Below are 11,872 nucleotides of genomic sequence, written 5' to 3'. Positions count from 1 at the left end.
TAATAACCAAAGTTGTCGGGAATTTAAGAATGACATAGTAATAATTTACAATTTTATAACTCAATACACGTACTATTTTACACAAATAATATATAACTATATATGTAAGGATATATGCATGCATGAATTCATACCTTGGTGGTTATGGACGTGCTTAACATTTTCTTAGAGAAAAATGACTATGTTACACGAAAAATGTACGTGCTTATTAGGCCATCTGGCTCATGTACAAGAAAAATGACAACTCATACGGTTGTTCGCCTCAAGAAATATAAACATTAGTTTTACTACGGTTTATTCTGTGAACCGTTTGATTTTTTGGTATGTACCATAAACCCAAAGTTCAAAATGGTATGAAAAGTCCATACCATATCGAAACCAGAAAACCATAAAATTGATTTGGTTCGGTTATTTTTCAGTATAGTTTTTCGTTTCGGTTTCAAATTGCAACAGCTTCTAGGACCTACGTACGTGACTACAGACTACAATATCCCTCCCGAATTAGTGACGGAGTATTTTCTATCATTGCTCACGCTCACATCCCTTGCTCAAAACAAAGTACTACTATCACTGGCAGCTGGGACCCGAGCGGGGTAACCTCCAAACTTTCGAAGTTCCCGCCACAGAGAAGTCGGCTGGGTCCTCCTCCAACTGCTACAGGTCATTTTCGCCACGTCACCGATCCGCGTCAAAAGAGCATCCGGTCCGTCCATTCGAAAAAGCTGCGAACGGCTGATATGCCTTCACGTCACCGATCCGAGGCGCCCACCGCTCCACCAATCAGCGCCACTTCGTCGTCACTCCTATAAAGAGTCCGGCCAATCCCGCTTCCAATCCATCGCCCCTGTCTCTCTACTACTCCACCCCAGCCAAACTTCGAAGAAGCAGCAGTCGCCGCAGCATCCATGGCCCCCAAGGCTGCCGAGAAGAAGCCGGTGGAGAAGACCCCCGCGGGCAAGAAGCCCAAGGCGGAGAAGAAGGTGCCGGCGTCCAAGGAGGGTGGCGACAAGAAGGGGAAGAAGAAGGCCAAGAAGAGCGTGGAGACGTACAAGATCTACATCTTCAAGGTGCTCAAGCAGGTTCACCCCGACATCGGCATCTCCTCCAAGGCCATGTCCATCATGAACTCCTTCATCAACGACATCTTCGAGAAGCTCGCTGGCGAGTCCGCCAAGCTCGCGAGGTACAACAAGAAGCCCACCATCACTTCCCGCGAGATCCAGACCTCCGTCCGCCTCGTCCTCCCCGGCGAGCTCGCCAAGCACGCCGTCTCCGAGGGCACTAAGGCTGTCACCAAGTTCACCTCGTCCTAGGCTCCTCCTGCATTAGTTCTAGTGTTTATTTCCTCTCCCTCGTCTGATGAATTCTGTAGCTAGCTGTGTGTGTTCTGACAGCGTCATGCTGTAACAATGGTGCTGCCTGAATAAATAGTCATGTTGCTGCTTGAATGGACGACCGTCGCCTTGGATTCTTGTTTCCAACGTGTTTATTCAGTTTCATCTTGGGCTTAAAGCCAGGAAGATGGTTTTGCGTCTCTGAAAGTATTGCACAAATGCTTCTCTGAAACAAATAGTTTGATCCTTCTTGAGAATGGAGCTCCACTCGTGTAGTAAAGAAAGTATGACCAGCCTTTTACTGCGGTGAAACTAATTTCATAGGCGTGTAAGCTGTGTTTGTGTGCGTGGCAAACTTCATTAACCACGTTTTGCTACTTCAGGAAACTTAAAGCTTGCATTCGAAATTGATGCTGATAATTGACCACATTCAAATCAAGGATCTGAAATGGTTTGGATCTCCCGGCAATTTTTCTTTGAAATTTCACCGGGGGAGATTTTTTCCCACCTGAATTTTTTATCTTTAACAGGGACGAAAACCCAGATTAACAGGGGACCTAGCAAGAGGGCGGTAGGGGCAGGTAGGCAAGAACACAAGACTAGGCAGCCAACTTTTCAAATAATCAGGTAAGCGTGCAGTTTCCGTAAACAAAGAGTAACCAGATAACCCGTTTGTTTCAGATAATCAGATGTAAAGCTGCTGCAGCAGTGATTTGATTCGGAAGATATAAACAGATAATCCATTTGTTTGATACGCATGTACACCTACACATTTGATTTGATTGGGAAGATATAAAGTGTGCCTCACCATCAAATTAACCTACTTTTGTGACGATTTCCCTTTATAAAATATATAAGTTCAACACATTATATATAGTCTAGCGACCAAAAACTAAGCTTCGATCGTTGGGTGAGCTGTTGAATTTTTATCCCATGGTTGAACAACCACAAATCTGATCCTCATTGAAAGCGTGAGTGAAAACTCATGCATGTGCACCGTGGGATCTTTGTCTGACGAATTCTGCAGTTAGCTGTGTTCTGACAGTGTCATCTTGTAACAATGTTTCTGCTTGCGGGTTTGTGGCTGTTCTTCGGTCTGATTGAATAGTCGAGTTCACCTCATCCTAGTCTTCTCGTCTAAAGAGGTGAGCTGTAGTTAGATGTGTTCTGAAACTGTCATCTTGTAACTTTGAGCTGATAGTGGCTGTTATTCAGTCTGAATAAATAGTCATGTTGCTGCTTGAATGGACAAAGTCGCGTGCTTTACTGTCACCTTGGATTCTTGCTTCTGACATTCTCATTCAGTTTCTCCTGGTCTTGAAGCCAGGAAGATGTTTTTGCGCCTCTTGTATTTGGTCTGATTCTTGTGCAGATACAACCTCTTAAATTGTACGTACTACAGAGGTTGCTCTGCTTCTTAACCTGGACTTAGTTTTTGAATTATTTACTTGTCCCTGTTAGAGACTGTACAAATCTCTAATGTTTTACAGGTAACCCATTTGTTTCACATCAAATGTAAAACCTTTGGAGCAGTAATTAGTAAGTTTGATGCGCAGATTGGGAAGATGTTAAGTATGGGCCTGATTACCAAATTCTCCTATTTTTTAGATGATTTTTCTGAGCCTATTTATAAACAAGTTCAACGCATACTTAAAAATAGGAAAAATACAAGTTCACTGCATATAAAAAAATTTCATGGACATTGTTTCAATTCTCTAGTTTTTTAAAGTTCATGAACATTTTTTGAATATGCAAACATTGTTCAAACTCATGTACATTTTTTGAATATGCCAACATTTTTCTTAATACGTGAACATTTTAAGTTTTCTCAAACATTTTTTCAAAACCATGAACATTTTTTTTCTGAATTCACAATCATTTTATGATTTCGGGGTTTTTTTTCAAAATTCGCAATTATTTAGAATTTTTGAACTTTTATGAAATCTTGAATCATTTTTAAAAAGCAAAAAAGGGAAAAGTAAACAAATAAAAAATAGGGGGTGTCTGGCCCCGCCCATTGGCCGGCCGAACAGGGCTCGCGCGGGGTGAGTGCGTTTTTCCGCGACATCCAACGCCCAGGTCGCCAAATAGGAGCTCCCATCGACCAATCTATCTTTCCTGAGATGAAATGCGGCCTCTCAAACTAAATCACTATTTTATTTAGACTATTTTGTGCTATTGAATAATTATACTCCCTCCGATGCATATTACTTGTCGCTCAAAGAGATATATCTAGATGTATTTCAGTGCTAAATACATCTGTTTGAGTGACAAGTAATACAGATAGGAGGTAGTATTATAGTGAGTATTGTGTGCATATGCATCAGTTCATCAATCAATTTTTTAGGTAAGATATATAGTAGGCTAGTTAATCAAGTTGCCACTCACGAAGATTTCCAAGATAGTTGCTAGTTTAAAATTCAGGTTCAATATTTTTCATTTTGGTATTACTAGCAAAAAGGCCCGTGCGTTGCAACGGAACAATGCCACACACCTTAGCCTTGATAATAATGCCTCAAGACATTCCCTCTCAGTATCATGAGCTTCTATCTGGCAGCGCCCATGAGGGAGAGCATAGGTGACAAGTAACAATTGGATCACCAATGAAGTTGTGGCGGTATGTTGTGCACTACACACATCTTGTATTTGTCCTCCATAGAAGGATCGCATAATGTTCGCCCATCTGCTGCTACCGCTGCAGCCAACTCACACATCTTCCCGTTGCTAGCACGACCACCAAACACAGGGAAGATGTGAAAAATTATTGTCATATTAATGGTCAACCAAGCACATCTAGTTTAGAGTAGCATCATAGGGAAATTTACTCAGACGTGGAGTTTCTAATCTTGAGGTCAAATGCTCCTTGATGAACAGTAAATTTGAAAACAAATAGAAAAAATTTCAAAAATTCTGATTTTTTAGTAAACTTTAAAGAATGTTTAGACTGCAAAAAAATTCAACAAGAAATCACATTGGTGCAAAGGCGTGATAAAAAACAAAATCGATGCTCTGGTCAACCAAGCACATCTTGTACAAATGCAGCAAAAGTTTAGAGTAGCATCATAGGAAAATTTACTCAGACGTGGAGTTTCTAATCTCGAGCTGAAATGCTCTTGGATGAACTGTGAATTCAAGAAAAAACATTTATTCCATAAAATTCTGATTTTTTTGTCGTAAACTTTAAAGAATGTTTAAGTGCAAGAAAAAATTCATCACAGAATCATCGGTACGTGGCGTGATAAAAAAACAAAATCAATGTTACTTTCAAACGCATTTTGGCGCTCTAATTTTTTTTTTGGTACGACTTGCTCCAATATTATTTTGTTATGAAAATTTGCATGCCCTTCAAACATTTCTTAAAGTTTACCAAAAAATATATTAGAATTTTTTTATTTTCTTTTATTTTTTACGAATTTACTGTTCATACTTCATAGTTGGTGGTAGATCATATGCAGTTATTCTAAATGTGCGTATACACTTGTCCGATCATATCATGCATGAGTGGCATTAGTTGGAAATCAGTCCATCCTGTAGTTCGTCAAAGATGAGACAAATGCAGTTATTCTAAAATGTAGTTCATCCAATTCTCCCCAATCGATTCCCTAGGCCGCAAGGGCATCCCCATCAATTCTCTTCGGTCATCCATGCCATCTGGTGGTGCTCCTTTGTTCTCCTGTGCCCCCCACGAGCCCCTTTCTTTGTTCTTTCTATCACGCGCATACATACACCACCGAGGCCCATATCTCACCCTGTTTTGTTTATTTTCGAGCCTGCTTGTTATCTTGTATAACTCGGACATATATAAATTGATGCTCTTTGATTCATAGAGACGATGTGGGACTATATTTAATTGTGTACGTAATCAATATCGTCATACAGAAAGAAAGATCGTGTGTTTCAGACCCCAAACCATTAGCAACTATTTTTTATGCGCAGCTTGGCCCAACTTGGCCCACCACGAAAATCAAAAACTGCAACCCACGCAGGAACAGAACGTAGATGATGGCTCCCAAATTAGTACCACCTCGTTTATATTACGATTTTGTCTATACAAATTGTAAAAGCGTATTATGACATGAGAAAAAAGCGTATTGTGACGGTGAACCCACGGAGTCAATCCGTGCTTTATTATTAGGGAAAGATCTTGACAAGCCTATAATTGATGCAGTCTTTGAATTTATTCAAATTACTTTTATTAAAAAACATGCATTCTAGACATTTTAAGGCTCCAATTTGCATTTCGCATCGGGCCCCTAATTTCTGGAGACGACCCAGTAGCAGGAAGTCCCAACTGATGGGCAGACACATCATCAGCTTGTCACCCAACAGTCTGCACATCAGTACATCACACACCCCTGGCTAGCTAGGGTTTCTCGCGTCGCCGTCGCCGCCGCCATCTCGGAAATTTTGGTCCCCTCGTCTCCAACTGCCATCTTGGCACTGTGAGGTGGGGGACCTTGGATCTTGAGGACCCTTCGTCAACACAGTGATCGTTATAGTTTTGTGAGGATAACTTCCTCTTGTTCTTTTGGCAGTGTCACGAGGTTAGAGAGTTTTCTGTCCTCGCAGATTCAATTATTCGGATATGGTGAGTTTATGTTGTTGTGTCAACCTTTTTTTGTTGTTTTGATTCTTTGTGGAGGTGAAATCTTTCACCGATACCATGTTGAAGATACAGTGATTCGGCGACCTGTGCTTCTAGGGGATCACCCCCTGCCCAAGTACGTTCATCGATCAAGGCTTCCCATCCTTTTAGATGGGTGACTCAAGGTGCTTTCAAAAATCATTATCAGTAATGTTCGTGCGGGTGAAAAAGTGACAATATCGTAGCTCCAATCTAATTGCAGCCTCTTTACCGAAGTCCGAAGTCATTGGAGTATTTCTTCGAGCAAAGATTAATACCGTGAAAAAGATGTTTACAAGAAAATTCATTGTAGTAATTCTTAGTCATAGCAGTTACTTTGTATTTTCTTTGATCTTAGGTCCAAATCAGTGTACCTATTATCAGTATCAATAAGTTACAAGTGTTCCTAAAAAAAATCAGTACGTCACACACAACAGCAGCTAGCCCCTAGCCCCGCCCGCTATGCACACACAACCTCAGCTTGGCGCCTAGCAGCCTGCACGTCCTGTGCCTCAAGCTGCACCGAACGCACTTCCCGTGGCCTTCCCTGTCCCCAAGATACAATATAGGATATTCGCAAACGAATAATATTCCCTTCATTTCTAAATATAAGCTTTTTTAAAGATTTCGATACGTAATACATATATGCATGCATGCATACATACATATATATATACATATGTATAGACATATTTTAGATCACTCATTTTGCTTTGTATGTAGTCTATATTGAAATCTCTAAAAAGGCTTTTATTTAGGAACGGATGGAGTATAAAGTAGAAGTGGCGAGGGCTATGTGCGTAGCAGACCAGGTGGCAGCACCAATGGCGTAGATCCATGAGCGGTCGGCGCTGTAGCAAATACCGGGATTTCCCTGGTCACCGAATAAGCAGGCCGCCCCACAACGACTTGCGTCCTGGTCACACTGACCGGTGGTAACAAGCCCATCACGAATTTCTTGCCCCCTCCTCCCCACGGCGTCGCTTAGCTCGGGACGACTCAGGCGAGATGCAACCCCAGCTAGCGCCCCCGCCATCCTTGCTGTCTCCCCCCTTGTCACCACCAGAGAAGGCTCCGGGGAAGCACGTATGGCCGACTAGGATGGTGGTGGCAAGGATCTGCTGCTCCGCCCCGTTTGGAGAGCTTTGGAAGCCGAGGTGGAGGCCTTGGATGGCGTGGCGGTACTGGCCCTCCAGCGAGCTGTGGTCGCGGGTGCTGCTCCACCTCCTCGGCCGCGCGGGTGTTAAGGTGGTGGCGGTCGCCGACGGCCGGTCTTTGCATTCCGTCTTCCTCTGGGGACGTTGCTAGATCTGCAGGCCCTTCTTCCCCCCTTCCATGTGCCATCCACCCCGTCGGTGCTGGTCCATGGCGGCCTCTTGCCGTCAGATCTGGTGCATTTGGGGTGAGGAAGAGGCGGTAGTCCGGGAGAAATCCTTGGCCGGCGATGTCCGCCACGACAGTGGCTACATCTGTGGATTTCATTCCCCTCGTTGGGGACTCCGTCGAGGTACTTTCCCCTCTCCCCCCTCTTACTCCGGGTGAAAACCTCATCCTTCCTGGATGGGGCGGCAACGACGCATCGTTCGTCGCCACCTTCTTGGAGGTGCCACTCTGGTGGTTCGAGTGTCACGAGGGTGCGATGGTTTGGGTGTTGGTAGATCGGTGGTCCTGTTGTTTGATTCGTTACTCTGGTGTTGTTCCTCGACATGTGGTAAGCGTTTTCGTAGCTCCTTTGGTCGTTCTCCGTCTGCGTCGTGCTGGTCTGCTTGCCTATGGGTCGGCACCCTCATGTCAGGGCAGGGTGAGGATCATGTTCCCCTCCCTCATCATCAGCAACACACAACGACAGGATGAATGATGTCCTCCGCGGTATTCCCCTTTCTCCCATAGCTCTTGTTGCGTCTGCTCGTCGTTTCTTCACTTCCTTCCTCAGCCTCTTTGATCCTGGTGGCTTTGTTCTCTGGGTGTGGACCGGTGATCTTGGGCGAGGCTTTTCCCAAGGAGAGAGCTCGACTTCAGTGAGGCCATGAGGGTCGCACTGGGATTCTCACTTGGTGATTCGGCATGGCTTCCATCCTGGCTCAAGGGCGAGCGTTTCCATCATCGATGGTGTGGTGTCCTTCGATCCAGGATGAAGGGTAGGGTCCCCCTTGGTCACGATTAAGGTTTGTGCAGCCCACTTATCCTGGCGTAGTTGTCAGCGTGTCCCTTCCAATGTCGGAGTCTCAAATCCAGCGTGCTTCTGCCCTTGCACCGGTGCTCTATTCGTGGTGGACGACATCGACGACGTCAAGATGATCTCTTCATTTCCATTTTGTTGTTGAGCTTGTGCTTGTAAGCTTCCTAGTAGCACTTTGTATCAGACGTTATGTCGTTTTATTTTTGTTGTTTTGTGTTGTTCGATGTAATCCCTGATCGGTTGATGGCTTTGTTAATTCAAATCTGGGCTTGTCTCGAGCCTTCTGTCTAAAAATAACAAACCCACTGCCAGCATGGGAAGACCCACTACCACCTCACGGGTAGACCAACGGAGATGTTAGCACACTCATAGGCACTGGTCGCCTGGACGATGACACGAGTCACTACGGAGATGACCCAACAGCCAGGCGCCGCGAAGACGACCCAACAACCATGTGAGGCACAATCGGGCAAGGTGAGATGACTGTGAATGGCCGGGAAGGTGAAGAATGATGCGCTAGCACTACTAGGGAAAACCCTAATAGTAGCGCGGGTTTTGAGGCTATCAGCAGCGCGGGCAGCCGCGCTACCAATAAGGTGTTACAACTAACTGTTAGTAGTAGCGCGGTTTGTACCCGCGCTACTACTATTGACTATATCAGCAGCGCTTTTCCAAAACACGCAACTATTACTTAGTTGTAGCGCTTTCCTAGCCCCGCGCTACTGCTATGTGTTTCATCATTTCCCCCCGCTTCCTACCCAGTTTCCTACCCAGTTTCAGTTTTAATAAACTGCAATTTTCAGATACTAGATACTACTAAATATCAATTTCATAAAGCATTATAGGTACTAGGTAGTACTACCTCCGTTCCAAATTACTCGATAACGATCATCATATGCATCCTCAAGCAGTACAAGTTGATATCGATGACGATCATCATATATAGTTCTAGATGATATCGACGACGATCATCATATGTAGTTCTACATGATATCGACGACGATCATCAAATGTAGTTTTAGATGATATAGCCACACACACATATATAGTTCTAGCTAGATGATATCGACGACGATCATCATCCTCAAGCCTGGGCGGTGGATGTTCCTGATAGTAATTAGGATGGCCTGTCCAACACGAAGATTCTTGCCAATGAGGAATCTCTTGTTGAAGATATGCCCTAGAGGCAATCATGTATGATGATATTTCCTATGTGTTTATGAATAAATATAGTCCTTGGACATTATCAATGATGTGTATCAGCAAGTACGTGACTTGTTTGTGGGACTATGCATTGTATGATGACTGTCCTAAAAGGTCCCTAGTCGAAAGGGCTGTGTGGACGCGCAGCCAACTAGACTAGCATATGACACGGTTGATGGCTTGGTCTCATTAGCCATGGAGCATTGGATGCTAACCATATAATATGGACTTGGAAGGATGTGGTCGGATTCGACGTAGTCGGATCCGAGTCGGACATACCCAACTATGAGACGCATCGATATGTCATCTATGAGTCTCGAGTACAACATATGTTCTATGTCCTAATACCTGAGCTGACGCATGTACTAGGGATGGTGACAAACTTGCTTTGGGCCGACCAAACGCTACTCCGTAACTGGGTAGTTATAAAGGTAGGTTTCGGGTTTGTCCAGAACCATGCTGCGAGACGTGGTTGAGCAAGATGGGATTTGCCCCTCCGATCAGTAGAGATATACTCTGGGCCCCTCGTGTGATCCGACCAGGATAAGCATGGCCATGCGACAAGGATTATGAGATAATCCGGTTTGTGGTCGGCATCACTGGAACGAGAAAGAGGCCGGGCTAGCACAAGGATGACAGACTCGCCTTGATCCCGATAACATATATCATGTGGCAAAAGGAATGGAAGTATGAAGTACATGTTCGCCTAACCAACTTCATAGTCTGTTTGGTGTTCGGCATGCCTTGCTAGAGGCCACTACCAACTATGCAGTTCGGAGGTGATCCGAACTGCGACCAAGCCGGCTTGAACCTAAAGGGTCGCGCGCTTAAGGGAAGGAACCTACGAGGTCGGATCCAAGGACACTGGTCGGATGTGATCCGAGCTGTATTCGGATTGTAGCCGAGTAGACTTATGGGCTTTAGGGTCCGTGCAAGGCCCAAGTGTTGAGCCTGCGACGGCCGCCTATATAAAGTGGAGGTGCCGCACACTCACGCGATTGATCGCTTCGGCGCCGTCACTAGGGTTTGCATGTGTTGCGAATAGACACCTCCACTCGCCGCCAGTTGTGTGATCGGACCTAGCAGTCCGTCGCATGACGTTCCTCCTGCACGCGCGGATACCGTTAGAGGCGGTGCACTTGCGTCGCTCCGGCGAACCTGTACGTGGGAACCGACTACCGGCTCTACGAGGGAGATCAGACGAGGAGGAGACGATCCACGTGGACACGTTGCCCCAACTCTTCTTTCGCTGCACGGCACTGCGCGTCTAGTGGTAACGAACTGTGATCCATCTCCCGTAGCATGTTCTTGATTGTTCTGCGCGTAGGAAAATTTTAATTTGCAGTCGACGCACTGATAACCCATAAGTATAGGGGATCGCAACAGTTTTCGAGTGTAGAGTATTCAACCCAAATTTATTGATTTGACACAAGGGGAGCCAAAGAATATTCTCAAGTATTAGCAGCCGAGTTGTCAATTCAACCACACCTGGAAACTTAATATCTGCAGCAAAGTATTTAGTAGCAAAGTAATATGATAGTAGTGATAATGATAGCAAAAGTAACGGTAGCAAAAGTAATGTTTTTGGTATTTTGTAGCGATGATAACAATAGCAACGGAAAAGTAAACAAGCGAAGAACAATATATCGAAAGCTCGTAGGCAATGGATCGGTAATAGAGAATTATGCCGGATGCGGTTCATCATGTAACAGTCATAACCTAGGGTGACACAGAACTAGCTCCAGTTCATTGACATAATGTAGGCATGTATTCCGAATATAGTCATACATGCTTATGGAAAAGAACTTGTATGAAATCTTTTGTCCTACCCTCCCATGGCAGCGGGGTCCTTACGGAAACTAAGGGATATTAAGGCATCCTTTTAATAGAGTACCGGAACAAAGCATTAACACATAGTGAATACATGAACTCCTCAAACTATGGTCATCACCAGTAAGTATCCCGATTATTGTCACTTCGGGGTTAACGGATCATAACACATAATAGGTGACTATAGACTTGCAAGATAGGATCAAGAACTCTCATATATTGATGAAAACATAATAGGTTCAGATCTGAAATCATGGCACTCGGGCCCTAGTGACAAGCATTAAGCATAACAAAGTCATAGCAACATCAATCTCGGAACATAGTGGATACTAGGGATCAAACCTAACAAAACTAACTCGATTACATGATAGATCCCATCCAACCCATCACCGTCCAGCAAGCCTACGATGGAATTACTCACGCACGACGGTGAGCATCATGAAATTGGTGATGGAGGATGGTTGATGATGATGACGGACTCCAGATCAGCCCTCCCGAGAGGTTTTAGGGCTTGGCGGCGGCTCTGTATCGTAAAACGTGATGAATTCTTCTCTCTGATTTTTTTCTCCCCGAAACACAATATATAGAGTTGGAGTTGGAGTCGGAGAGGCACCAGGGGGCCCATGAGGTAGGGGGCGCACCCCCCACCCTCGTGGAGAGGTGGTGGGCCCCCTGGCCTTCATGTTTTACAGGTATTTTTTT

The 11,872-nt window shown here is 44.7% G+C and overlaps 1 protein-coding gene across 1 annotated transcript; it reads left to right on the top strand.

Moving 5' to 3' along the window:
* The first annotated feature begins 840 nt into the window (after positions 1-840).
* Positions 841-1,448, top strand: LOC125532280 (histone H2B.4). Its single transcript, XM_048696399.2, has one exon. The coding sequence runs from the start codon at positions 906-908 to the stop codon at positions 1,311-1,313; it is 408 nt and encodes a 135-aa protein (XP_048552356.1). The 5' UTR covers positions 841-905; the 3' UTR covers positions 1,314-1,448.
* The last annotated feature ends 10,424 nt before the right edge of the window (positions 1,449-11,872 follow it).

This window comes from Triticum urartu, chromosome 6A (genome assembly GCF_056163025.1).
Source record: "Triticum urartu cultivar PI428250 chromosome 6A, HENAU_Tu73, whole genome shotgun sequence".
Taxonomy (NCBI): Eukaryota; Viridiplantae; Streptophyta; class Magnoliopsida; order Poales; family Poaceae; genus Triticum; species Triticum urartu.
This window is presented reverse-complemented; position numbering and strand designations above follow the sequence as displayed.

Bases quoted from the DNA above. Each gene is read 5' to 3' on its own strand.
- LOC125532280 (XM_048696399.2), top strand. From the start codon at position 906: ATGGCCCCCAAGGCTGCCGAGAAGAAGCCGGTGGAGAAGACCCCCGCG.